Source organism: Harmonia axyridis, chromosome 1 (genome assembly GCF_914767665.1).
Source record: "Harmonia axyridis chromosome 1, icHarAxyr1.1, whole genome shotgun sequence".
In the NCBI taxonomy this organism is placed as follows: domain Eukaryota; kingdom Metazoa; phylum Arthropoda; class Insecta; order Coleoptera; family Coccinellidae; genus Harmonia; species Harmonia axyridis.
Genome location: NC_059501.1, coordinates 11,539,636 through 11,567,189, shown reverse-complemented (window position 1 = coordinate 11,567,189; position 27,554 = coordinate 11,539,636). Strand labels below are relative to the sequence as shown.

Sequence of the window (27,554 nt, the reverse complement as noted above, 5' to 3'; positions counted from 1 at the left end):
TGTTTAATATGTTAAGCGAAAGAATACAAACACTGAATAGAATAGTTATTTATAATACAAGTGCAGAAGGCATTGATATTCTTCCACGAGTTCAAAATTCAAAAACGAGCCACGAAGTGGCGAGTTTTGGAATGAACGAGTGGTAGAATGAGCCTTCTGTATACGAGTATTATACATTATTTTCTCCAATTCATTGCATTTTCATTGAAATTAATGAAATATTTCCATAAATATAATTTAGTGATTTTTGCATTGAAAAATGTTGGTTGGCAGAACTGATTTCTTTAAGGCAATTTGATGAATTGACAGATAAAGCCGTAGCGGAAAGTTCGGAGTGCCAACATAGAATCATAAAATATAACCATGAAAACTGTGCGTTTCTGATATATTCTCGCACGATTTTGTTCTACAAGATGTGGAAGAATGAACGGAATAACCACAGAATTAGAGAAACTGTATTTTTTATAATAGTAATAACTAATGAATACTGAATGAATACTTGTTTCTTTTTTAATTTTGAATTGTGGAAGCACTCTCTAGAGGAGAGAGCATGGTGCGAGTAAGCATCGAGTTGAACCACAGATGACAGAGCAGCTCTTCTTCTTCCTGAGTAAGCCTTAACACTCTATAATAATTGATGTATTGGCGATATGGATCTGACAGCTGGCTTACCAGTATGTTCTATGCTTCTCGGTCGCGCATTCACCACCCCTCATAACTCCTACCCCCCACCACCATGTTTCCTCGTTGTCGGCCCGTTCGGAATTCGGATTAGCGCCACCGTGGTCCGACTGACCTTTCCGTTCGAGCGGAATGTTAAATAAGCTGGCGCCTAAATCCGAAACGGACCGCTGAACTACTTTGCAGCTTGCTCTGATCGCACGACAATTTCGTCTACGTACTCGATAAATCACCGAGACGGCATTGAGACGTTGCGTTCCAGCGACGGTCCGACCGTGTTGTTTTCTATTTCGGAACGTCGGCTCTCGACTCCCGCCCTCCTGCAGCTTCCTTCCCGTCTCTCCTCGTGCGGTGCATGCGATTCTGTGTTCCGATCGTGATGTCGGATGTCAAATTGACGTATGTTTCGATATGGTTCTATGGTCATCGATGGTCAACGATTTTGATGTTAGGTGTCAAAATAAAAATTTTTTCTGGTGAATTTTTTACTATGGTTTATTATTTCCTCGGATAACGTGAAATATCTCGAAACGGAACGAAAAAAATTTAAAATTATCAATGTAAACAAATTTTTACGCAGAGCCAGCGGAGGGATTCGAACCCGGGTTCATTTATTCCGAAATTCGAATGAACATTTCAAAAATTCATATCTCCGGAACTATGCGAGTCAGGACTTTGCGGTGAAAAATATTGTTACTGTAGCATTGAAGTAATACTCATAATCAATATCAAGTTGTTAATTGCTGAAAAATAAATTTTTTTTCAATTGTTTCTAAGATTTTTGATTAAAACATTTATGGATTATGTTCTCGAGCTTGGAAGATCAAAGCGGTATAGCCACCAATTTTTGTACCAAATTCCATGCAAATAGCTCTAATAGTTTTCGAGAAGAGCAGTGAACGGCGTATGGACAGATTGTTTTATTGAATTTTTGGATTCTGTTCACTCAAAACGTAGTGTGAAAACTTTCATCTTTCATCATTAGATTCTAAAGGTTCATTGTTGCAACTAATAAACTAAAAACTCGAGATATTTATTCAATATTTCGAACTTGAACACATTTTCAGAAACACTTTTATTTCTTTTCTGATAAAATAGTTACTAAGTTAAAAATTTATTTTCTCGATGGCTATTAAAAATTCATCAGAAAAATAGTTATATTTTTTACAAGGCAGCAAAGTAGTAGATTGACTCGCTACGCTGGGCTAGGACTATCTGCCGCTGCAGTCAATCTAGTTTGCTGCCGAGTTGAACATATAATTTTTTCTTCGATTGTTTATAATGATATATGTAGGAAATTATATTAGCAAATTATTAAAATTTCCACAGTCTTTTTATTTTCCTGTAGTGATAAATTGAAACGAAATTTTATAGAATTGTTGGAATGGTTGGTAGCTATGGGAATGTATATGTCCATGATTATTATAGTTTGACAATTTACGAAATATCTGAAAATTCTTTGGAAAAATATCGGAAAATTCATATTATGGAAAGTGATAGCGACTTAGAAATTCTTAGTCCACCAGAAATAAGGAAGGAGGCAAAAAAATTGATTGTCAGAAAATGTTGAATGCTTTATTCCCTTTAAGAATAATTATTTTGCTACCTAGGCAGAGAAGTAGTTACTTTGCTATCTAGTCAGGAAAAGTAATACTTTGTTAATTGATATGTGGCTGCAAAATTCATATTTGCTGTCAATCGGATAAAAAATATTTTACTACTCATTGAAATCTTCTATATTGAAATCTACATTATATCTTGACGAAAAAATTCGTTGTCACCAGGTAAAGAAAGCATCAAACGAATGTTCTTGACTAAATCAAAAACGTATGATTGCAATAAACATCCACTGAATCCTTACAGAAATACACAGCTAAATCAAAAAAATTCTCCGTTCAGTTCCAAGTATATCTTCCATAGATCATACCACCAAATGATTTAGTTTTTTTTTCTAAATATGTAGGCGAGTCTCTTAGATGACTCGACAGAACAAGCCGATTCACAAAAATTCAGCGTCAGGCTGTTTCCCCAGCCAGTGTCCCACGTGAAAATAAACGAAACCAAATGTTTTCCGATCTAGACGAAAATAAATAGTTGTCAGTCTTCGCATAAAAAAGAATTCTAAACCGTTTTACACCTACTAACTCAGAAATAGTTGATTCATTCGATATCACTTGTGAGACAGAGGACAAGTGGATTTATTTCGCAGTTTTTCTTTTGAGACGATTATTTATTACCAGTGGCGCCTCGGTGACGAAACAAGTTCATCTTTTCGGATAGATGGCTGATTTGAATTTGTGGGTCTGTCAAAAATTACATGCTGGCGGAATTTTTGCCGGCGTTTGGATTGAATATTCTAATGTAGTGAACTAATGAAAGATTCGTAAAACTCGAATTTTTGAACGATGAATTAATTTTTAGTTCTAACGAATTTGAATTCTGAGCATTCTATCTGTCAATGGCACAAACTTGCAACAAATGAATTATGAATTATATTTGCAGAATCTTGAATATACCTTTGAACCGCGATGTCAGTTCCAACTTTTTTTTTATAGGAATGATATAATTTTAATGGCAACACTATGTATTTTTTTTTTCGAGATTCCTTGAATCATTTATGAATAAACAAAATATTTGGAATTTAGTGAAAATAATTTCAAATTATAATTGGGATACATTATTTTCATTGAAAACGTCTTTGAGGACAATAACAAAATGTTTTAAGTTAGTAAAACGAAACTTTGAAAAAATCCTTTAAGAGACTCTGAAAAATAAGGAAAATAAAATAGTGAATGTAAGTTTGAGATTTCAAATGGAATTATGCGAGTACGTTGCAATTAAATTTGTGATGATTACGTATCCTTAATTTTTTTGAAAGTGTTACCGACTATTAGTATAAAATAGAAAAATACATAAGTAGTTATATGAATACGTCGAGTAGGTAAGATTCACTTTAAATATAGGTAGGTACGCCTTTATCTTTCAAGGAACTAGGTAGTTGCTACTCTGGGTATTGGAATAGATAATCTGTTTTTTTTCGAAGGTTTGTTTGATTCCTTTGTATGTCTATTCCAATCAGGTCAAATATGGATAATTCATAAATCAATAGCATATAACAAAGGTTTTATGCATAATGAAAATATAGTTTATCAACTGAAAAAATTATCTTCATTATCTTGAGTGCATTCAAATATACGTCGAACTATATGGATTATTATTGAAGTTACGAAACTTTTCGTTTTTGAGCGCTATTTCTTCGTGTCTTGGGGTATTTTTTCGAGCACATCTCTCCTCAATTTTTTCAGATCAATTTAATTCTTCATTTCATTTTTTACCTGATGTTGAAAAATCTTCGAATTTCTTATATTTTCTTCCTAAGAGGCGTTTATACCACTTGGCATTCTCGTAATCTGGAACGGAAAGTTATTAAATTTTGTTTTTTTTTATTCGCAAATTGAAAATATTTACTTTCTTTCATGTATATTATTGTTTAAGGAAATTATGTAAAACTCCATAAAAATCGGTGATTTTTAGAAGAAATATGTCTAATTTCGTTTTGAACGGGTATTTTCTCTTCGTGATTATAAATATGTTATGTTTTCAAAAAAAAATTTGAACCATACAATAGATATTGTTTTTGAAAAGAAATTTTATATAAAAAGAAAAGAAGAATTAAGAACAACTCACCTTCAGGTTTAAGCGTATCCATGGCACAAACGGAGTAAGGGGGAGGAGGATAATCTGCAAAAAAAAATAGAGAATTATTGTCCATTCAAATGTAACAATAATTAACAGTAGAGACATTGAATGAATACAATTATATTTTCTTCAAAATACCGTACGTGATCTACGTCTACGAAATGAAAAACAAAACATTAAATACGTTAAAAATATGGGTTTTATGTCCCGAAAACCCGAAAAATTCATTGAAACAAAAAATCAGCGTGCCTCCCAGCGGAAAACCATAAATTAAAATTATTTACATTTGTCGAGCGGACTGCAAAGCGTTTTGGCCTGATGGCAGACACGGATGACACATTTAAATGTCGCAGATACATCCAATATTTCCAGAAATAACGCTTCTGAGCACCCTAAAAACGTCCGAAGAGATTTTAATAATAATTGTTACTTAACATATACTGTAACAGTTAATGGAGACATATTTCACGAGTTTTAAGAGCTTCTTGCGATGACATGTCTTTTGAACACTGAAAATCCATTATGATTTCGGGATTAACACTGGTTTCGAATTACGGATTTCAAACGGACTCTCTGTATTTGAGGACTGTAATCTGAGGAAATCCGAGAAATTCGCAGAAGCTCAGGAATGAGTGTTCTCGGAAACAGACAATGTTATTTTCGGTATTGTTATGATTATCTATTATCTGATGTCAATGCAATAAGTCACTCAATACTCTTACTTAGGTCTTCTTTTTGTATAAGGACTGGAATTTTATTCCATACGCCTCTACTATAATTTCTCCAATTTCCTAATTTTCCCCTTTCTGCATGTCCCTTTTTCTTATTTTTTGAAAGAATTTGTCTATCTGTCTTTCTTATTGGGATTTGTATTATCTTTTTTAATTCCCTATTCTCATGCTCCTCAGCGTCTCTATTGACTTCTTTATTTGTTTGTTAACTCAATAGTTTAAATTTTCAATTTTTTGATTTGTTGGTTGTTTATATACCATGGGGCGTCAACCGCTGTTGTGATTACTGTATTTAGTGTACTTTGCAACTGATCTTTCTTATTGTCTTCTGTTTGCTAAAATTCATTCTTTTGTCTAGAGTGTTTTGCTTCCTTTTTTCCATTCTATCGTCTCTTTACGAAACCCAATAAACTGGTGATCTGGAACTATTTTATTTTCTTCTACGAAATCTGTTAATCTTCTGTGGATTAATTTCCTGTTTTTAGTATGAATCTGGCTATTTCATCTAGGGCTTTTCCTGGTAAGTTTCAATTGCTTGATTATGTATTCCGTTTATTCCGGGTGCTTTTCTATTTTTCCATGTTCTGATAACTTCTTCTTAAGTCACTTCTTTTGGATCTTTCTTTTTTGTTATACTCCCATGTATTTCAACTGATAGGTTAAATTGGTCGTCGTTAATTTTTGTATTCGGCTTGAATTGATGTTCCAGTGATTCTACAATAATTTATGCCTTTTCTTGATCTGTAATGGTTACTGTATTTCCCTTTTTTTGTTTAAGTATCTTAGCTTTCGTTTTTTTTCATTAAGAGAGTCCACATTTTGTGAGAAAGAAGATCTCATAATGTATATTATTTATTACTTGAACTAAGATAATATTATATTCAACGCGTCCAAATGATATCTGAGATTCTAGGCATATACATAACGCTCAAAAGGGTTTTCACCGAGTTTTATAGCCTCCTTTGGTGTTTCCCTACACTTATTTTTGCCTGAATTCACCTAAATACTCTGTACCATTTGAAGAACCTTCAGATGAACTTGAAAAGTTCGAAGCTGCACGGTTACACAATGTAATCCTCAAATTGTCTTTATCCAATTTATTGGTAATAAAAACTTGAAACAATAAAACTTGTTTCAGTTGAATTATTGTCGAATTACTCCCAAATAAAGGAAGATAACCGCTTCAACCGGAGTCGTCTATGCTCGAGTCGATCATCTGTCAACGGAACACACCCCTCACCCGTGGTACAACCCAGATATCATCCACATGCACTTGTACAAGACGTCTCGTTCTTGTACGTCAACATCGAGTCCCAGATGCAGCCATAAATTACTAAAAATTACGGGGCATCTGCAGCCAACAGTCGAAACAATGAGAATTCTTCGACATCTTGGCATGTGGGCTGGTTGTGTAACCCGTGACAGCCCAAAATATGGCCTGCCTCATCCGTCGTGGCCTGGCTGGCCGGCGACCGGCTCGCTTAAGACCATTAACATAATTACACTAAATCACAGCGAAAGGCCGCCGCAGAGACCAATTGCCGAAGACCGAGGAGGCCTTTTGCGTGGAACGGTGCCTGTGTTTATGATCATTGTCTCTGGCGCTCTGAAAATGGTGAAAATGTACGGTGTGAAAAGCGTTGAAGGACCTGTGGGCAATTACCGCTGAGAGAGATGTAATTCTGTGGTTCTTCAACGGCGAAGAAAGCAACGAATTCGTTATTTAACGCGCCGTTGTTTGTTTCTTCATTTCTAACATGGGAACACACCTTGTATGGCCATTCTAAGCCGGATTGGAGAGAATATGTGGGCCTTGAATGGCACTAGAGAGGATAAGCTTCGAAGTGTTTCATTCGTTTGAAACCGCCTCAACATGAATGTGCAGTTTCTTGAGGATTTTTTTGTGTGAAACGTGCATTATTATAACTCAACTCGAAAAGAAATAGGATTTGCATATTCAGCATTAGGTTGCATGGTTGTGGCATTTATTTCAGGCAAAAAAGACGTAAAACACCTGCGTCAGTTCGTTAACTTTGTGCAGGAATTCATAATTTTCATATTTTCTTGGATTGATTCCAGAAAATTAATGTCTCAATCGATTATTAGGTGAATAATGAATCAAGTTACGACTCTTTACAGCAAGAGACAAGCTTCACCAATGTTTTATATCAGCAAAAAAAAGTTTGCAAACCGTTGTTGCAATATGTTTTCTCATTATAAAACATCAGCACACCACACTACGTTGTTTTCAAACGTATAACACTACCAACTGCTGAAATATTTTCATTTTCGCAAACGCTTCACGCTCCAAAAATGCAGAAAGTCATATGAAACCTTTTTATTATGTACCAACTCGAATATCCAATCAAAATTTCATCGAAAGTGCTAAAGAGCTTAAATTCCTATAGACTTTACTAATGTATTTCCTAATTTTCATAAATATCGGAACAGAAGAAGAAGCTGAATGAGAATATGGGATTATTTATACATAGCCCACACTCAATAACAATACCAAATTGCCCGTAAAGGGGTTTCCAATAGAATTGAATAACACCGTTCATGAATTATTTTTAAATTTTACTACCTATGCATTCACAAATCTGCACCGATTTTTGATAAAACAATTCAATAACTTCTAAACTTTGTTAGAGCTTGTATCTAACCATGACGTAACCTACTGAATCTAAATGACATAAGAAAAAATAATATACTGTGTTAACATTACAAACTATTTCAAATTGTATGATTCCTATTGAAAAACCTGAAACATCGTATAAGAATTGTAAGCTTTTTCACGATGATTTGAGGGTGCACAGTCCGATAAACAAACAGAGAATAAACCAAAGTTGTCCAGAATGGTCTGAAATGTGTTTTGAAATCACAGAGCAGACTTTTTGCTTCCTCTACCCTTGATATACTCGAAAGCAAAATGTAACTTCAATATATTTATTACACCTTCCAATGATTAAATGGCTCATGGACCTTTTGAAGGTGAAAATGTTCTTTAAAATTTAAATCTCTCCAAGTTTACACAGCAGTGAAGTATAATATATCCTTGAAGTATGTTTAAACACAGAAATCGAGTAATTTGAGATCTTGCGACCTTCGAGGCCATTTCCTGATAATTTTATAGCAGCACTATCTATTGTAATATGATTGAAATACATACGATGTTTTTCGAAGGCTCTCAGTATATATTCGTGTTCGAGGCCGAGTTATTTTCGCTTAAAAAACCACCTTTCTCCAATAATTCTCAACACATCCATATAAAATTTCTCACTGTCAAGCGAAATATCAACACACTCATTATTTCATAACAGCTAAATTATCAAAACAAAATACCTACTAGCGAAAAAAAAACACAACGCAAAACCGCAAAAATAGAGCAACCTTCAGGGAGGAAATAGATAAAAAAAATGAAGTATTAGTATAGACGCACTCAGACCATTTCCACGAATCCTAGCAGGATACATACTGCCAACATAAATCAGACGGAATTTATTGTGGTAGGAATAGACCTGACAACCTGCAGCGAGTGTTTATAAACAAAGTCAATCGCCCCAATAACCAGTCTTTTCCTCAAATTAAATGCATACCTACCGACCTGGCCGCGATTTAACAAAACATTAAGCAAACATCGTAAATTTCGGGAGACAACTGTGGCATCATCATTTTTCGAAATAAAGGCATGATAGTGGATCGTATATCAGGGTTATTGCCTATTTTGCCCGGCGGTTTGGAGGACAGACGGGGAGAATAGGCCTTATGCCGTTTGTTCCGATGAATTTCACCAACTGCCAGTTGGGGGGGACCGCGAAATTTATTAGGTGGAAGCGATCCAAGCGGGAAAGCATACAGGGAATATACGCGAGTATATTATCGGTCTTGTAGCGAACTACAAATTAACTTGTTTCTTCTTTCCCACAGAATATCCCAACTTTTCTAAGGAATATTCTAATACATATTCAATTGATCTGGTTCTTAACTAATAGAAATTCATTATAAAATGAAAGAAAACAAAATTATTCTCAAAAATATAATTATTCGCGAAAATTATTTTGTCTTGTTTCATTTTACATTTTAATAGGCAAATATTCCTAAAAACAATTAAAACATTCCTTAATTTAATTAATATCAAGTGCTGTCAATGGAGGAACGGACTATTTCATCAATTTCATTACACAATATATTTTCAGTTTCATTATTCTCATAAGTGAAGTGTATGTGAATAAATGAACCTTTTTTAAGCACATGTAGTGTAACGACGTTTTGGTTGATTTCCTAAGGATTATTCTAATACATATTCAATGACTTATGTCCTTACTTAATGAGAATTCATTATGAAATAAAACAAAAATTCCCACAAATATTATTATTCGTGAAAATTATTTTGTTCCAATTCATTTGAAATTTTAATAGGTAAGTACCTATTCCGAAAAACAATTAAAACATTCATAAATTCAATTAATATCAAGTTTTTGCAATGAAGATCTGATATTTCATCAATATTGAATGAGTGAACCTTTTGATTAATTTCATACAAAAACTACAATAATTTCCGAGAAAAGACTGAAAAAAAATTCATTTTATAATGTTAACTCTGAAAATTTTGAGAAGGGATCAATTCTGTTTATCCGTGGAAAATATTCAATTTAACTTGAAATTGAAATTGATTTATATATTCTAGAAAAGAAATAATTTTCTTTGCATAATCTGAATAATTTCATGTTATTTCACTGAATGGTAACTAAATACAGCTAATAGTCCTTGAACTGAAAAAATACCTTTGTTACTATTGAAATAAATAAGTAAACATTTGTGGTTTTGAAGTTCGTTAGTGAGTTAAGTTTCAACAGTATTTTTGAAGATACAGACAGTTTTCAAAATGAATGATCCCTCTGGGGAGCAAGTACTTAAGACATAAATACCCTATAGTTGCGTACTACCCTTTTTCAAATCCTAAACTTGACTTCTATAAAACTGACATTCCTCCATTGTAAACAAATCTGTTTACCATAAATAAAAAGGAATTATCAAGAAAGGTACTGTTCTACTTGGAATTTTCAGCATAAGATATCTACAAACTTCAACCGTTTACGAGAAAAATTTGAATTTATTGTTTACTTCCCAGAAATCTTGTCACTGTTTAGTCCGTAAATTGTTTTCAATATTGTGCCAATATTTGATTATGTATTATATTCCATGAAGTTCCCAAATATGGAAATGTTTAAAAAAAAAATTTAAATAAATCATGAAGATTTGAAATGTATGCTCGATGCAAAAATAAACTGAATTTCAGCACAGAAATGATTTTCGAAACAAATTTCTTTAAAACTGCTGTAGGTATTTGATATTCGATAATTCGCTATTTTTTATTCATTATGTTGATTAATTGTCGAAGGATGAAACATGCAAAATATTGATTTTCTAATATACAAGATACTTTTCCGGCAACCAGAAAACCCAAATTTTCTCTTCCTTTTGAGTCATCCATAACAATATAATTTCGTTTAGTGTTCTAAGAAGTACAAGGTAACCTTATAAATCAATTTCACGAAATCAAGGCGGCAAATTGGACATAACCGCTAATTTATTGAGTCCCATTGTTGAGAATAACGATTTGCATACTTTGCTTTATCATCGTACGCTATTTTTCTCACTGTCATCTACATCTTCCTAATTACTGTTACTTGGCGCCTGTTCTGGGAGTCACCGCTTTAATTTTAGGTGCGGTATACTGACTATTGTTTCCCAGAGGGACTATTCTGAGATACAGTTCGTGCACTAATTCTGAAAAATGCTCAGAATTTCGTAAAAAGTTTTTGAAAATCTATTACTCTTGAAATTTTCACAAATTGGTTTTTGTGTTCGACCTAATGGCATAGCTGAATCATTTATATATTTTTTTATTCAAATACGACAAAACTATCCCTTGATTCATTTTAGTTGAGCGTAAAGCGACTAAGCGAGGCATAAAATTAATTTTGAAAGCAATTATATTTCTCCCTATAGATAAATTCCCTAGAGAATAATTGGCAGAGAGTACCAAAAATGTGCTCAAAAGAGTAAAGATTATTAGATTATTCACTATCAAACACTTTTGGAAGATGACTACTTTGTGGACGATAGAATTGCTTTGGATTAATAATACGTTTTGATAATATTTACATTACTTCCATCCTAGCCAACTGTTTCATCTTGCTTTCTTCAATCATCATAATTTCTGACCATTGCAGATGATAACATAATGATAATTCAGTCGACTCATGTTGCAAGCAGTCTTTCTTGACAAGATGAGGTATACTCTGGTTAATTTAGCGACAAAACGGCGTCCCTATTAGTGTATATATTTGTTTTTAACATCCAATAGAAAGAACTGGGTTTAATAGCGTAAAAGCATTTCACTGTATACAATTACTTCAAATTCTTAAAATCAATTGAAATAAAACGGAAAATAATATGTGAAGACCAATCAAATCCTCACATTGTTTGTGAAAATGGCCAGTGATTCCAAGTCACGATCAAGATCTTCTTCCTGCATTCATTGTATCGCTCGGCAAAGGTCACTTCCATACAAACAACAGCAGAAGATTCAGATGTGCGAAGTGTTAATTAGTTGGTGAAACACAAAGGAATCCAAGACTGCTCTTGGCGTCGTCATTCATCAAACGAATCAATTTGTTGAACACAACACCTGTTCACGGCAACAATAAGAGCTGAGTCCCGCAGATACTTTGCTCTATTTCGTTCTGTACAACGGATGAACAAAGCCAAGAGTGGGAACAGATCAAGGAAGCGATTTGTCTGGAATAATAATCCCCTTTCTCACTAGTAGATTACAGTATTTGCCTAGTTATTCATCCACGCGCTGACAAAAGCGTTTGTCTAATTATTCATCTACCCATAAGAACCTCACCAAGTTTACAAGATGGGAGAGTTAAGGTCAAACCAGGTACAGCGGCAGCACAAATCTATCCACGCTTTTAAGGTTAACGAGTCGTGTGTATTTATAGATAACGACGTCTATTTTATTTTTTTCTCTATTCTTGGATCTCGAAAACGATTTTAATTAGTATTATTTTGTTACGTTTGAATTGGAGGTTTCCCACACCTTCTATTTCTGGGCGATGTTGGAGCACTTTATTGATCGATCGAATAAATTCGTCATAAGGAAATTGAATTATACGAGTTCTAATAGCGAGAAATTTTATATGTATTTATTTATTTTATAAGATACTGATATTTTCAGCAGTTTGGTTTTCCAGAATTTTGAAACGCAGGGTGCCCCTAAATTGGAGGTGCAAACAAAAATGACAAATTCCTTGGTTTATTTCAAGGAAAAATGGGACCGAAAACACTTTGTTTTCGAGATACAGGGTGTTAAAGTTTGATTTCTATCAAGTGTTTTTCTCACAGCACCTTCCCTTCTCTAGATTTTCATTTAAATTTGGCATTGATACTTCAATTTAAAGTTTTCATCATGTGATATGTTAATTTCGAATGCAAATATACAGGGTGATATTTTTTCTGGAACATTGCTCACTTCTTTCCTTCAGAAATTTTTTTTTGTGGTTTGTGGTAGTTAAGAAAAATGGGAAAGGAAACTTTAGAACAGTACAACACTTTTTGGTTTCTTGTAGTTTTGTCGTATGTACTACAGATTCCTAGAGAAAAAATTCAAACAATTCTCTAGTAATCCTTAGAAAAATCCAAATTATTATAATGATAATGAATAAATTAGTTATAAGTTTTGGTACTCATTTACCCAAATGAAACTTAGATTAATTAAGTTTGTTTCTAAAAATGATCCAAGGAATCTCTCATTTTCCTTTTTCCCTACAATTTAGATATTATTATAATTTCAAAATCTCCCATAATTATGGGGTTACGTTCAAATCATTGACTATCCCAATCAGGATTAAGTCAATGACTTACAATATATCTGGCTTTATCAAATAAAACATCCAATGAATCTTTGATTTGTTATCAGCTAGTAGCAGCGTTGTTTCAACTGACTTTTTGATGATAAGAGGGAATCCGATTTAAGCCAGATTACCTTTTATTGATTTTATGTATTGATTATAAAAATAAACCATGATTCATATAAGGGGCTAGTTTGGGATGTTCGAGATTTGTTGAAAATAATTTTTCGCTGTTAACCTTTGAGAAAGATAACATTTCCGCTGAGTAATCAGGGGAATTTATAATGATTGGAATAGGCAAATATTTAAAAATTCGTTTTCGGAGAAAGAACACTGAATGAATTATCGATATCAGAATATGAGAAGATAATACCACAAATAGTCCACCAAATTCCTTATTCAAACACAAACGATTCTCTACTTTGAAGCTCGGTCAAATGAATCGCTCTCTATTCTAAGAAAAAATGCAGCAATTTTTCCATTATACCAATTCGTTGTAACAATTAAGACCCACACAAGGTCTGAGTGGTACTGGCCTAAGATAAAATGAAATTCCTTATCAGATTGTAAAGTAAATCGTCTAAGTGACTGACATGTAATTGCTCTAATTCTTGAAATTCTTGTGAATTTGGGAAAAACACATTGACTTCATTTTCTAGAGAATCCAACAAAAATTTCAACAAAGAATGAATTTCCCACCAAATATAGATATGCGGATTCACAATGGAATTTTCTCGAGAATTTTGTACAATGATACATAAATAGAATAAAGAGTATCGAACTAAATGATAATTCAATACTGATAGATATTATTCAGGGTTATTGAATTTTGAATCGAAATGAGAAATGTTTTTCATTTTGCGGTAAATATTTTGGTGAGATGTATGAAACCACATCATTATTAAATTAAGTATTATTGACTTGACGAAGTTGAACGATTTAAATGGCATTTTATACTAATAATAAAGTATTACTTATATTCTTATCAATTTATACATTACGAATCAATTGTATCACAGAAACTGTTTTTCGTTATATTTTTTTGCTTCAATGAATTAATTTATTATTTATAATTATTACCAGAGTAATTGCTGTAAAATCTTTCACAAGTTTCAAGAGTTAGTTATTTACAACCCCAATATAAAAGCATGATTTTGGGTTAATTTATGCAGCATTAATTCAACAGATATCTCGTAACAAATAATTTATATGTTATTTAATTAAAGTTATGTTACAGTTCACATTATTATTTCAACGTTTTCGTTTTTATTAATTATTTTTATTCTATTATCGTTTACTTTTATTTGAATGACATATGACTTATAAGTTAATTCATATGGAAGAATCTGAGCAAATTTACAAGGAAATCACCTGACAAACGATCTAATAAGGAAGACAATCAAAACCGTAGATTTCGAAGAAGGGTCAAGTGATTCAACAGATATAATTTTCGTAAAAGCGTAAAGACGTTACAAACCGTAGCGATACGTATAACACTGCCTACGTGATCTTCCTACGTTCAATTGCTGTACATTAGCCGGCTAGATAATGAGGAAAAGGTCGGAGATAAAGCTCAATTAAATTCTAGATTTACGATTGATGTACCGTTTATTTCTTTTCAATGGATAAGTGCGACGCCAGTTAGATTTCAAAAGCTGTGAATGAACGAGGCAGGAATGTGTCGGCGGAACCTCAGATCTCACGTTCTAAATTATGTCGATTTTATCGTTTTGGTCGAAGATGGCCGCCGTTCTTTCGAGTATCAGATGAACCAATGGCCAACGGACATAATGATGCATAGATGATTTGGAAATGGAATTATGCACACACATTTTCCATCATCCCAAAGATCTAGGTTGGTTCGACCCGAGGTTCGACCAATCTGGACTATTTTTGAAAGTACTGCAGAATTAATTCGATGATAATAAGAAATTATTCATAAGAGTCATAAAATATAACTTAATCTTTATTTCCAAAATCATAATCCGTAACAAGGCATTCGCATCATCAACAAACAGCAAGAGGTTCAGTTCATTGATGTAACGGGTGTTTTTTTTCGAGGTATATAACTTTAAATTGGCATTACTGTTCAAGATGGCGATCGATTTAACAGTTGTCAAGTGATTTATTCTCAGTTTGGTTTGGCAATTCATCATGAATAGACTCACGCCTGAACAACGCTTGCAAATAGTGCAATTTTATTTCGAAAATAATGGTTCTGTGCGGAATACGCATCGCGCACTACGTCCATTTTATTTTGTTTAGCGATGAAGCGTACTTCTGGTTGAATGGATACGTCAACAAACAAAACTGCCGCATTTGGAGTGAAGCTAATCCTCATGTATATGTCAATTACATCCAGAAAAACTCACGGTTTGGTGCGCTTTATGGGCTGTTGGAATCATTGGTCCGTAGTTCTTCAAAAACGATGATGGCCAGAACGTTACAGTCAATGGTGATAGGTATAGAGCCATGATTACTAACTTTTTCATTTCTGAATTGAACAACCATGATGTCCAGGAGCTGTGGTTCCAACAAGACGGCGCAACATGTCACACAGCTCGTGCCACAATCGATTTATTGAAAGACACGTTTGGTGACCGCCTAATTTCACCTTTTAGACCTGTAAATTGGCCTCCAAGATCTTATGATTTAACACCGCTAGACTACTTTCTGTTGGGCTATGTAAAGTCATTGGTCTATGCGGATAAGCCACAAACCCTTGACCATTTGGAAGACAACATTCGCCGTGTTATTGCCGATATACGGCCACAAATGTTGGAAAAAGTCATCGAAAATTGGACGTCCAGATTGTACTACATCCGAGCCAGCCGTGGCGGTCATATGCCAGAAATCATATTTAAAATGTAATGCCACAAGATTATCTTGCGGATAAATGAAATTCAAGTCAATCGAATAATTCATCGTTGTTTTATTGCAATTTAAAGTTCTATACTCTAAAAAAAACACCCTTCACATCAGGAATAGAAAAGGTCCCAGACTGCTTCCCTGGGGGATCCCTATGATAACAATTTAAAAACCTGTCCTAGAGCCCATAGAATGCTGAGGATATCATATTACGTAGGTATGACTGATAAAAGTATTTCCAAGTTGTTTTCTTCGATTCAAGCATCATAAGATTGTGAATAACGAGCTGCCGCAATTGCCACAGTTGACATTTCCCATCTACGGAAGTTATTAGATGTGCAGCTGTGGAATATGATGGAAAGACGATATCATCCATCTGCATACTGAATGTGAATTTTATACGTCGAGCGATTAAAGTTCCGTTCTCCTTCCTTCGAACATTCCTAGAAATACGTGGAATTACGGTTGTTCTTTCGAACGATTGTTTTACAAACGCACGTCGGCGGTATTTAAAAATAGATAAATAACATCTGTCGTACATGCTGACTGCTGTAGGACTGGCGGCTGGCCTCTCTGATATTGCACAGAAATACGAAAGTGAAAGTTGTCCCATTTCGAAAGGGTTGGAAGATTGGGTTCAATCGCACGAAATGTCGGTTTTTGGAATTCTGAGAAGGTCTCTTGATTTTTGGCCTTTCTGTTGGCCTAGCTGTTGGGACGAAGAGAAACTCTGACTAGATGGTAAATGTATAGGAATAGCTTTGGGACATTTGGAATAAATGAATTTCTGAAGACTTTAGCAGGATTTTCGAATCCGATGACGATAAGCCACTTGATCCATATAATGGAAGGATCTACATAGCCAACAGGAAAATGGAGCTAATATATAACCAATATCAATTCACCACATAGTAGTTTTGAATACCATTTGAGGAGAAAATATGTATGGATATTTCTAGCCTCCAATGGTGCAGGTGCAATGGATTCAAAAACTCCTGTCTTTTATTATCGATATTCTTTTAACACGAAGCTTGTAATTGCTATTCTATAGTATATGCACGCAAAACTTCAACTCAGTGGGATCTGTTGTCACTGAAATATTAGGTTCTTGTGTTTCGATATTCTGCTCGAATTTGATATGGATTTGATGACGCTATCAAGACGAAATTTTGCACAAATATTAAAGTGCATATTTTTCATATACTGTGATCAGCTTGAAATTTTACATGAAGCTTAAAAATATTATTTTCTCTAAGCATTCAAAATCTCAACAGCGACAGTTTCGTGGTAATGGAAAAGTTGGGTACTTCTTTTTCGATCTTCTTCTTCAAATTTCTTTGCTTCTGGTGTAAGGATTCACGGCTTGGCTTGATATTTAAGCCACTTGACTTCAGCTCAAGTAGCTTGAGTTTGACTTTAAATCAACTCAAGTAGTAGTTTTTTAATATTAAGTCAAGTACTTAATAAATAAATACTCAACTTGACATTGAAAAACTACTAATTGACTTGAACTTGAGTTGATTTCAAGTCAAGCTCAAGTAGCTTAAGCTTGACTTGAAAGCCGGGAATCCCTATTCTGATAACGCGATGAACATTTTTTTTTATTAGGAAGTTTCGAACTGCTACATTTTTCCAGGTCTTATAGTTATCTTTATAGTTATCGTATTCCTGATAGATTCGTCATCAGTGAATCTAATTTTATCGTTTGAGACCATTACCGACTCAAGAAAAGTCAATAGTATGATCACCAGATTGGAACTTAACTATCCTAGATTATTCCCAACTCCGAACCATAGAATCGCGATATTTTCGGACGCCGACCACAGAACATTACAATCGTCTCTATTGAATAGCTGTACTTCCTACGGTCGTGCGTGGAGCTGTTCCCATCCGAGAACCATGAATGAAAGCAACGTGGGCTGAATGTTTATACGCCGACCTCATTTGAATAAAAGCCATCGCACCATTCGTGGACGTAGGAAATACCATTAGGTAACTATCGGAAAACCAGTCGGTCGCCACGTTCTTTCGTAAGCGCCCAGGCGTATGGGTCCCTAGGATGGACAGATAACGTTTTATCGGAGAGACAGAGAGAGTTGTGGTGAACATCAGTATCGAATAAATTATATGTTCAATTTTGGATACAGCATTATTTCTAAGTCAATCAACGAATTCGTCGGGAATTTTTTTTTGTGGTGATATCGTAAGAAACTCTGCCAATGGATATGGTACTATTCTTCCTCGGCCTTTGGTCTCGTAACAATATTAACTCGCTTACCCTCAATCTGGCAAAGCTGCTCTTTGTATGCGACTCGGTATGGGGTCATATATGGCTAAACATCAAATTTCATCAAAATCGTTCAGGGTGATGTGAAATTCATGTTGCTAGCAGAAATTCTGAAATCTTCTTCTTCTTCTTCATTCTTCATTTTAGGCGATTCGCCTGTTTCTTTCCGTCAAATCTCTGCCTACACTGACAAATTCTCGCTCCATCGCTTTCTAGGGCGTCCTAAAGTTTTGAAATCGACCTCCAAAATTGATCACAATTGTTCTTTTACTATAGGTAGACTCATCGGAGCAAAAATATATGCAAATCCACTACCCAGACTATTAGAAAATCTGACCAATAGTTTTTTATTCCTTTAGGCTGATTCGCACAGTCCGTATTCAATAGTTCCCTTAATATTTCACTCTTATAATTGATCAATGAGTTGCTTCATTTTGCTCAAGCTCAAGCTCAAGTAGCTTGATTCTTTCCTTGTTTATGTGACACGTAGCGTCGTCTTGTTGAAAATAACGTCATCCACATCAATATCTTCTAATTTTGACCATTAAAAATCATTAATCAAAGTCTTATTCCCAAAATCGACAATCCTGGCTTTTCTTCAACACTACGGGCAAAAGCAGCAATATTCTCAGTTGTTCTTAAACGACGCACACTGTTTCGATTCTTCACATCACTATACCAACACCTCAAATTTTTCCACCAGTTTCGCCATTACCGATAGAGACGGAGAAGGTTCTTCACGATGACCAAAAGGGCTTTAGTAGCGAATTTCAATGCGTTGTTGAAGCGTGTATATTTCCATTTTTGGTAATGTCGTAGTTTTTAATTGTCTAATGTCAAAAAATGACAGCTTCAAAATTGACATCCGCTTAGATAGCGGGCTATTCGAAATGAAACCTTTCATTGGAAAACCCTGTATAGTAGCATAATTCAACACGAATTTCGACGCGTCTTTTTAATCTGAAAAATAATTAACGTCTGGCGTCTATGGGGTTTTCCTGTTAGGACGTAGAGATATCGTTTTATCGGAGAGAGAGTGACTGTCTATCTAATGCGACGTTTATTAGCGTCTATTATCAGATGCCGAAGCGGGGCTGTTGACACTTGCCGGAGAACGCCTAAATGTCGCGTTTTTGCAGACTAGTAGAAAGTGTCGCCGACGTGAATTGGCGCGACTGGGAAATTTACGGTCATGAATGGGCGTCTCGATATGGCGCTTCACAACTTACGTATCTACTCTGCTTATGGAGCCGTCTTCCGACGCGTTTTGTTAGGTTTGGGCGTTAAGGTCGCTCAACACCTGCGAAGAGATGAAACATTTAAAAACACTGTAAACAGTTTGTTTTTCCCTCCTCGAAGAATCTTCGAAAAACGCGATTCGATATTTAACAATTTAATCACTTGATATTTCTCAGAGACTAAACATTTAAAAACACTGTAAACGGTATGTTTATTTCCCTCCTCGAAGAATCTTCCTTTTTAATGAGAAGCTCGATGAGAAGCGAGGGGTCTCTCACTGGGGAAATTTAGTGTACACTTACAAGGAAGTGAGGGGGAAATGAAAAGCAATGCGGGGCAATGAGAGGCAATGAGCGGGTTCGAGGTTATTTTTCCGGAATTGAAAAATTGACTGCATGCCATGATGTTATTTCCTTGTAATTAATTCACAAACGTTAAAAACTCACTATTGCTGGTTCATCCATGAAAAAAAGAGACTAATCGCCTTGGCAAATGAGTGGAATTTATTGGAAATGAAGGGGCAATGAGGGGAAATAAGAGGGCAATTATGGGAACTGGGGGGTAATGAGGGGGAAATTAGGGGTATGAGGAGAAATGAAGGGGCAATGTGGGGTAATAAAGGCAAGAAATTTTTTTCTTGAAGGGGCAATTTAGTATACGGATTCCAGTCAGAGAGAGGGACCCCTCGATGAGAAGTGACATGTGTCGAAAAAGTCAATTCGACATGCAACAATTTAATCATTTAATATTTCTCAGAGACTAAATATTTAAAAACACTTTAAACGGTTTATTTCTCCCTCTTCGAAGAATCTTCCTTTTTAATGAGAAGCGACATGTGTCAAAAAAGTCAATTCGACATGCAACAATTTAATCACTTGATATTTCTCATAGAATTGTTTAAAATTCAAAAGACTTTTTCTGAATGATTCTGCCCTAAATATGCAGTCACTGTCAGTCAAAAATTCACTGTAATTAGTCTTGTATTCACCGAAATCCCCCTCAATTGAAGACTCTTCCAAAAAATTCAGTAATTACTTACTCTAAACCTTTTACTCCAGACCTAACCGGACTTTTGTAGTTTAGGCCTAGAAAGTCTGAATGTGTCGCAGTTGGCGTAGCGTGAATGGAAAATTTACAGAATGAATAGGCGCCTCAAATGGTATGGCGCTTTTAAACTGGAGTAGTCGGCTAACGAAGTCGTCTTCTACGTGTTTGTTGGGCGTTAAGTTTAATACCCTACACCACCTGCAGAAAGGTCGACGGAGGCACTCATTTATTGTTACTGTGCCGACAAATTGCTGACTTACGTTGGTAGTTTGGCAGCTTAAATCTTGACGCGGCTACCTAAGTTGTTGGTAATTTCTGAAATTTCGGCAACTGGGACCTATGCCTCATCTTGAAATCGTTTGAACTTGGCGAGTCATGTAGACGTGTAGAAAGAAACCAGCCTAATTGAAGTTTAAATTTTTCAGGAACTTCATCCGTAGTTTTTCGGAAAAAATCATAAGAGCGGAATTATTATGTGAGCCACCCAGTATAGTGTTTCATCGACCAATACATCCCGATTTGATATTAGAAGTATTATCGTCCTGTAGAGACGAAACTCTTCGGAGCGATAAACTTATTGGTTGTACCATGTAGACGATTACATCACTTCCAATTTCGAATCCCATTTAATCCCACCACGTGTTCTGACAAACTGAAAATACGAGAAGAAGCTCCACCCATGTTCCATCGTCTAATGGGCGATTTTTTCGACCAGTCCGAATGATTTCTCTTCAAGAACTTGTGCGATAAGATCAACATTGTCACTGTTTCTAGGCTTATGTCATTTCTATATTCAAAACAAGATACTTAATGAATATTAATCGATCAAAGAGGTTTTCCATCGGCTCCTTTGATATTCAAACGCTCATACAATAATTAATGGCAAATTTAAATATATATTATTACCATATACATGTCGTTACTGCGGAAAATCAAGAGTTAAATCATTTTCAAGAGAATTAAATTGGACGTAGGTTGTTGAAACGATCAGTGGAAAATGTACCCAACAGTTCAGTCGGTTAAATTAAACACTTTGTTCAATTACTGCGGTTGGACAGTAATTTGATGATTTCTGACTTATGCCAAACTATATTTGCAACTTAATAATGAGGAGAAGTGTTAATTGAAAGCAATCTTAGTGGAAATACCACGGTTTCCAATATAAAATTTAAAAAAATCTTACGTCAGTTATTTCCTCATTTATTTTCGTTATTTTTCTACTTTTTTCTTTTGAATATTTAGCAAGCGTTTCGCGGTAATCTTTTTTCCATATGTATAATGCAAAATGGACACTGAAGTTCGGATGTAGAACTTGAATGACTCTTACTCAAACCGCTTTGATGTTTCGCAATATTTAACGGTAAAGAGAATTCTTTAGAATTTTTGTTGGTTTTTCTTCACTATATTGAGTTCGAATTCTTGTTATCAGACTGAAATTCATGGTGGATGCACTGATGTGTTTCAGATTCCACTTCAATTTCATCATTTGAAAATATTGACTAGGATATTTGAATGGATTTGTTTAGAACCGTTCAAAATTCGAATAAAACATGAATAAAAGCTTCAGCATTGTCAATGAATTAAGTTCAATTTACGATCACGATCACCCCAGAAAGTAGAATCATATGCGATACTTCAGCGCTGTTGAGCGTTGATCATCAACATATTGACCTCCAAGAGTGATATCTCCAACGCTCTTTGAACTTTTCTATACTTCTTTATATTAGAGCCAATTTTCTTTTCCTAAAGCACCTTTCAGCCGTTGTTGTCAATATAGTAGAGACTGAATAACACTAATTAAGCCAATAACAACAAATGTAGCGTCACTCAACCTTAAAAATCCCGATCCAGACTCGACTATATGTTCCGAAATTTTAACAAGCATCTTTTGAAGCTTGGTACTAACGAGAAAAAGAAATCTTGGAGATTATAAACAAATATATATTTTTTTGAAAACTGAACATTGTAATTTGAAGTTATTGGGCTGAAGGAAATCAGTTATCTTGATTACAGTTATTTCTTTCAAAATTATTTTGATAATTGCATCCGCTTATGACGTAATAGTTAAGTAAATCTTCACATAACCTCTTATGGTGTATTTTAGTTATATGCTGAACGAAAGAAGTCAACGAAATATACTGAATGAATCAATCGAAACGTCAGCAGTATAAAAACAAAAGGACGACAAGAGATGTAATTATATCACATAACACATACCATAGAATGTTATGCTATGTATGTCTGTAGGTTACACTCAACATTGACGTAATTCATTCTGATTCTGATTGATGTTTTCGATAACATGACTCATTTGAATATTTTATACTTTCATTTTAACGGAAATCTTATCAACCTTAATGTCCAATTTTGAATATTTTTCGAAATACTTCAATATAATATTCGTTTTTAAGACCTTCGAGTCTTCTTTAATATCTTCACTGTCATCTAACATATTAGTTACACGACAGTGAGACATATCTCTGAAACTTCCACAGCTTATATTCAAAATAACGCAAAACCTAAAAATCTATCAGAAACGCCCACCCCCATAATTTTCCGTACATTTCGTCAAATTGATTAGATCGCGCAACCGTGGGCGATAAGCCTCCGCGAGCCGCCGGCCCGGCCCTGCACCCAAGTATGCCGGCCGATAGGCGGTGAGAAAGTCGCCGGCAGATAGCTTAGGCGCCATCCACGGCTGGCTCCTCTGGGTGGCACACGGTGCCGTCCCCTCTCGCCCCACGTCCGGCGACCGCCAGGACGTATGAGTAGGTACAGCCGAGTGAAATACCTGTAACCTGTAATGTTTTGATGGAGGTTGACTCAACTAGTTCGTTGCACCCGTCGAGGATGCTCTCGGCCGCATCGAAGACTGCCCGATGGCCTGTTTGGTTCGCGATGGTCTGAGGCCTAGAAGATGTATCTATGACCGATCGGATTCGCGTCAATCAAGGAAATTGCGGTAGACGTCGCAACGCCGCGAGATCATCGTCGCGGATCGGTCGATATGATGAAATTAACGGATTTGTTGTGGATCTTTGGCTGTTGCGGGTTAAACACAATACATTTTACGTAGGAACTTAAAATAAACAAAGACGAATAGGTAAACTATAGACCCATGAGGGTCTCATAGACCCAAGACAGATGTCTTGGGAGTAGGACATCTGAAATGAAAACTTGAGTCATTAGACAAATGCTTTTTGGTAACAACAATTCTGAAACCAGCGAGTTGAACAGAAAAAATTTCATGTAGAAAATTGTATAACACAAAGACGAATAGGACAACTATAGACCCATGAGGATCTCATAGACCCAAGACAGATGTCTTGGGAGTGGGACTTATGAAATGAAAACTTGAGTCATTAGACAAATGCTTTTTGGTAACAACAATTCTGAAACCAGCGAGTTGAACAGAAAAAACTTCACGTAGAAAATTGTATAACACAAAGACGAATAGGACAACTATAGACCCATGAGGATCTCATAGACCCAAGACAGATGTCTTGGGAGTGGGACTTATGAAATGAAAACTTGAGTCATTAGACAAATGCTTTTTGGTAACAACAATTCTGAAAGCCACGAGTTGAACACAATAAACTTCACGTAGAAAATTATATAAAATAAAGACGAATAGAACAACTATAGACAAATGTGAAAACTATAGACCCATGAGGATTTCATAGACCCAAGACAGTTGTCGTGGGAGTGGGACATCTGAAATGAAAAAGGAGTTGAAACTTGAGTCATTAGACAAAATTTTTGCTCGGCCTTTTGGTAACAATTCTGGCAGCCGAGAGTTGAGCATAATAAACTTCACGTAGAAAATTATATAAAACAAAGACGCATAGGGAATAGGACAACTATAGACCCGTGAGGGTCTCATAGACTTTGGAAGTCTTGTTGTCTTGTGACACCTGAAGAGAAAAACGAGTTGAAACTTGCGTGATCAGACAAACTTTTTTTGATTACAACAATTTTGAAATTTCTTTTCGTTGGAAATCAGTTTGATTGGGTGAGGAAAAAAAATCAGTTGGTAGGATGAAATTCTTCTCAGTCTATTTAATTATATAAAAAAAGATCTATGAATTGCTCGGAATTGGGTAATGAAGGAGATATTTGAGTATTATGTATGAGAAAATAAATAACATGCACGTTTTAACGCCATTTCGTCTAATTTCGAAAACTTCAATTTATGGCCAAGGGTTTGTTCAATGCTCAAAAAACACAAAACAATGACTTTTATTAGATGCATTGCTGTGAGGCCCAAATGTGGCAGTTTTTTCTGTTAACGAAGGCAAATACATGTGAAAATACACTAAATAAAATTTTGTAGGCACAAACATCATATCTTTTTTGAGCCGTCGTTCCCTGATCCCTGAACATACAATAGATCCAAAATTTTGAATGTAACAATTTCAAGCTTCATGCAAAATTTTGTGTTGGAAGCTTTGTCAGCACAGTCAAATATCGCAAAAAAAGAACGATCAGCAAAATAAACATACTATATAAAAAAGGGGAATCTGCAACAGAGCACACAATGTCGGCGGTATAATCAGAAGACAAACAAGTTAAATATAGGACGTAGAAATTCCAGTTACCTGAAGTATATATGAAACTCCGCGTTGCCTGTGAATGGGATCAAATATCCCAATGCCAAGTATTCCACCATTAAAGACCACAGCGTAGTGGTAAACGCTCATCAACCTGTAATACTGTAAGTATGAGGAAAATCCAGAGCATGATATAATTGCTACGCCAGTGGCAAATTCAAACGCATTCTCCCAAAGACCCAACTCGATGGCATCGCTAGATATTTAATGGTTCTTCTTGGAATCGACGTCGTAGGACCTCTGAAGATTGAAAATTGTTCAGAGCGGATAGCTAGACGAGAGATTTTACAGGTGAAGAGAAGGCCGATTACAGTGGCGTCCACTCGATATGGGATTTTAAACTTTAAACGGATTCGTTCTACAAGAAGTCAACTCTTCTAAATCCTTCAACAACCTAAATAAAATCTTATTCCGTTTTCCTTTCTTCAAGTAGACGGAGATAACAGTCAGCTTGGCAGTCAGGTAGATTTTTGCAAGTCTATTTAGGTGTTGATGTACCTTGTACATATTTTAACGACTAGTAGACGAAGTTATGACAGGTAGTAAAATTTGAATTATTATCAGTGTTAAAAGAGCATAATGGACTATTTAAGATCAACTGTAATACTAATTTAACACCTATAAAATGATTTTTCACGTAGATAACGTCATAAAGAGTAATTATGTTTTACGTACATTCTACAGGTTTTAGATTCACGTATCCGATCATAACCGCGTGTTTTATTTGTACAGATAGATATATATTTTGCAATTATTCAATGTTCAGAGATAGCCAACAGATATAAGTACTCAGACCAGAAGTTTGAAATGTCAAGGCGTCAAAAATTCAAAATTGGAAGGTACACATGATAAACAGAAAATTTGCTGTTTTTGTGATCCTACAATAGGCTATTTGGCAGGATAAAAAAAAATAATCCAATTCACTGACTAAATAAGCTTCAAAGAAATTCGCAAAAACCAACTCTAAAAACTAATAATAATAATTCTTGGTTAATGATGAGGATCCAACTGGCTTGGGCTAATTGACGAAGATGTATGAAGTAAACACGTATGTTGTTTGCATTTTCGTTCCTTCGTGTTCATTGTTTTACTGACGGCTTCTACATTTTCTTTAATTGTACAGATTGATTTTCAGGAAAAGCATGCACGATAATCTGCCAAATTATTTATTTTTCATGACACTGTCGATTTCAGCAGGACCTTGATCAGCATAACTTCTTATTTGGGATCTTCTAAAGTCCAGGGACTACGGCATTAACTCAAGATAAAAAATCACATTAGATATAGAAATTTGGAGCGGAGGATTTCGTTATTGCCAACAAATTCGTAGACAACAAATTTGCATTTGGACGATACAAATTTTAAAACATAATTTTAATTAGTTAGTCTTTCGAATACCTATACGAGTAGTACAAATATTTTGGCTACGCTGCAATATTGCTTGGATTCTCCATCACTCTAATGAACGACTAACTAGAGAACTTGTTTCAGGATTTCGTAAAAAACAACAACTAATAGGCCTTTCAAGCTACGCCAATGTTCATTCCGACCCGTGGACAAGTTGTCAGAGATGATCACATGTTGATACAGCGGACGGTGCAACGTGAACCTCAACAAGCCGACATTCTTGAGATTCCCCATATGCCCATCTCGACGACGAACCTAATTTCGCTGAGAAATACTTCATTAAGATTTCGTTTAGATCAATCTTGATGATTGAAAGATAACCGCTTGGAATTTGGGCTTCAGCGCTAGTAGGATATGAATCACTTGAGCGTTTCTATTGATAAGCACAAATTGAAAGCGTGGTCTACCATATTGAGGAGATTCCTCAGCTTTCTTGGATATCTAGTCGGCTACGGTCCCGTTCTAGAATGCCATTTTGTGCATTCTGTGGTCGGCATGGGTTTTTTCTAGGAAACGATGTGCTAGATTCCACACCGAGTGGTCGTTTGTAGACTGTCGTTCGAATGTCTTTTTTTAGTTTATTGCCCAACGCCAATATCGAGTATCTTGATAGTGACGCAATAGTTTGGAGACGCTGGTTGACTTCATGGCACACTAGATTGAAACAAGAAGTTTTTTGCACCATCCAGCTTTCTAGATGAAGTACTTAAGATATCTGTTGCAAAACGATGGTTGCTAGGTTAGAGGCGTCGGTGATTCTACTGACGCTTAAATTACTTACCGACGTCTCCATAAAAATACATTCAATTCTACGAAAACACTATGAGCATTTCGAATTACTAAAACCATAAGAACTACCGATCTCAATTCTTGATAAACTACTACAGCATCCAGGTGAGCATCAAGTTTGTACGTTTTAGTACAATCGATAAGTCAGTGTTGGAAAGTTGGTAACTTAATTGGAATCTTTTACAGAAAATTGATCCGGTTTTTTCAAGTTTAACGATTAACAGTCTCATTTGCACTTCCTGGAAGTTCAACATCACCAAACAAGCGATTTTTT

At 35.3% G+C, this 27,554-nt stretch overlaps 1 protein-coding gene across 2 annotated transcripts in view; it reads right to left on the bottom strand.

Annotated features, from left to right (window-relative positions):
• Positions 1–27,554, bottom strand: part of LOC123682197 (mothers against decapentaplegic homolog 6) — a 77,098-nt gene that overhangs the window by 44,067 nt on the left and 5,477 nt on the right. The window contains exons 2-3 of one of the 2 annotated variants that reach the window (XM_045620711.1): positions 4,369–4,422; positions 4,017–4,091 (exon numbers count right to left, since the gene is read on the bottom strand). In XM_045620711.1, coding sequence (XP_045476667.1) covers positions 4,017–4,091; positions 4,369–4,422 — 129 coding nt within the window. The remainder of the gene's footprint in view (positions 1–4,016; positions 4,092–4,368; positions 4,423–27,554) is intronic. The other variant, XM_045620719.1, reaches the window with a different exon arrangement.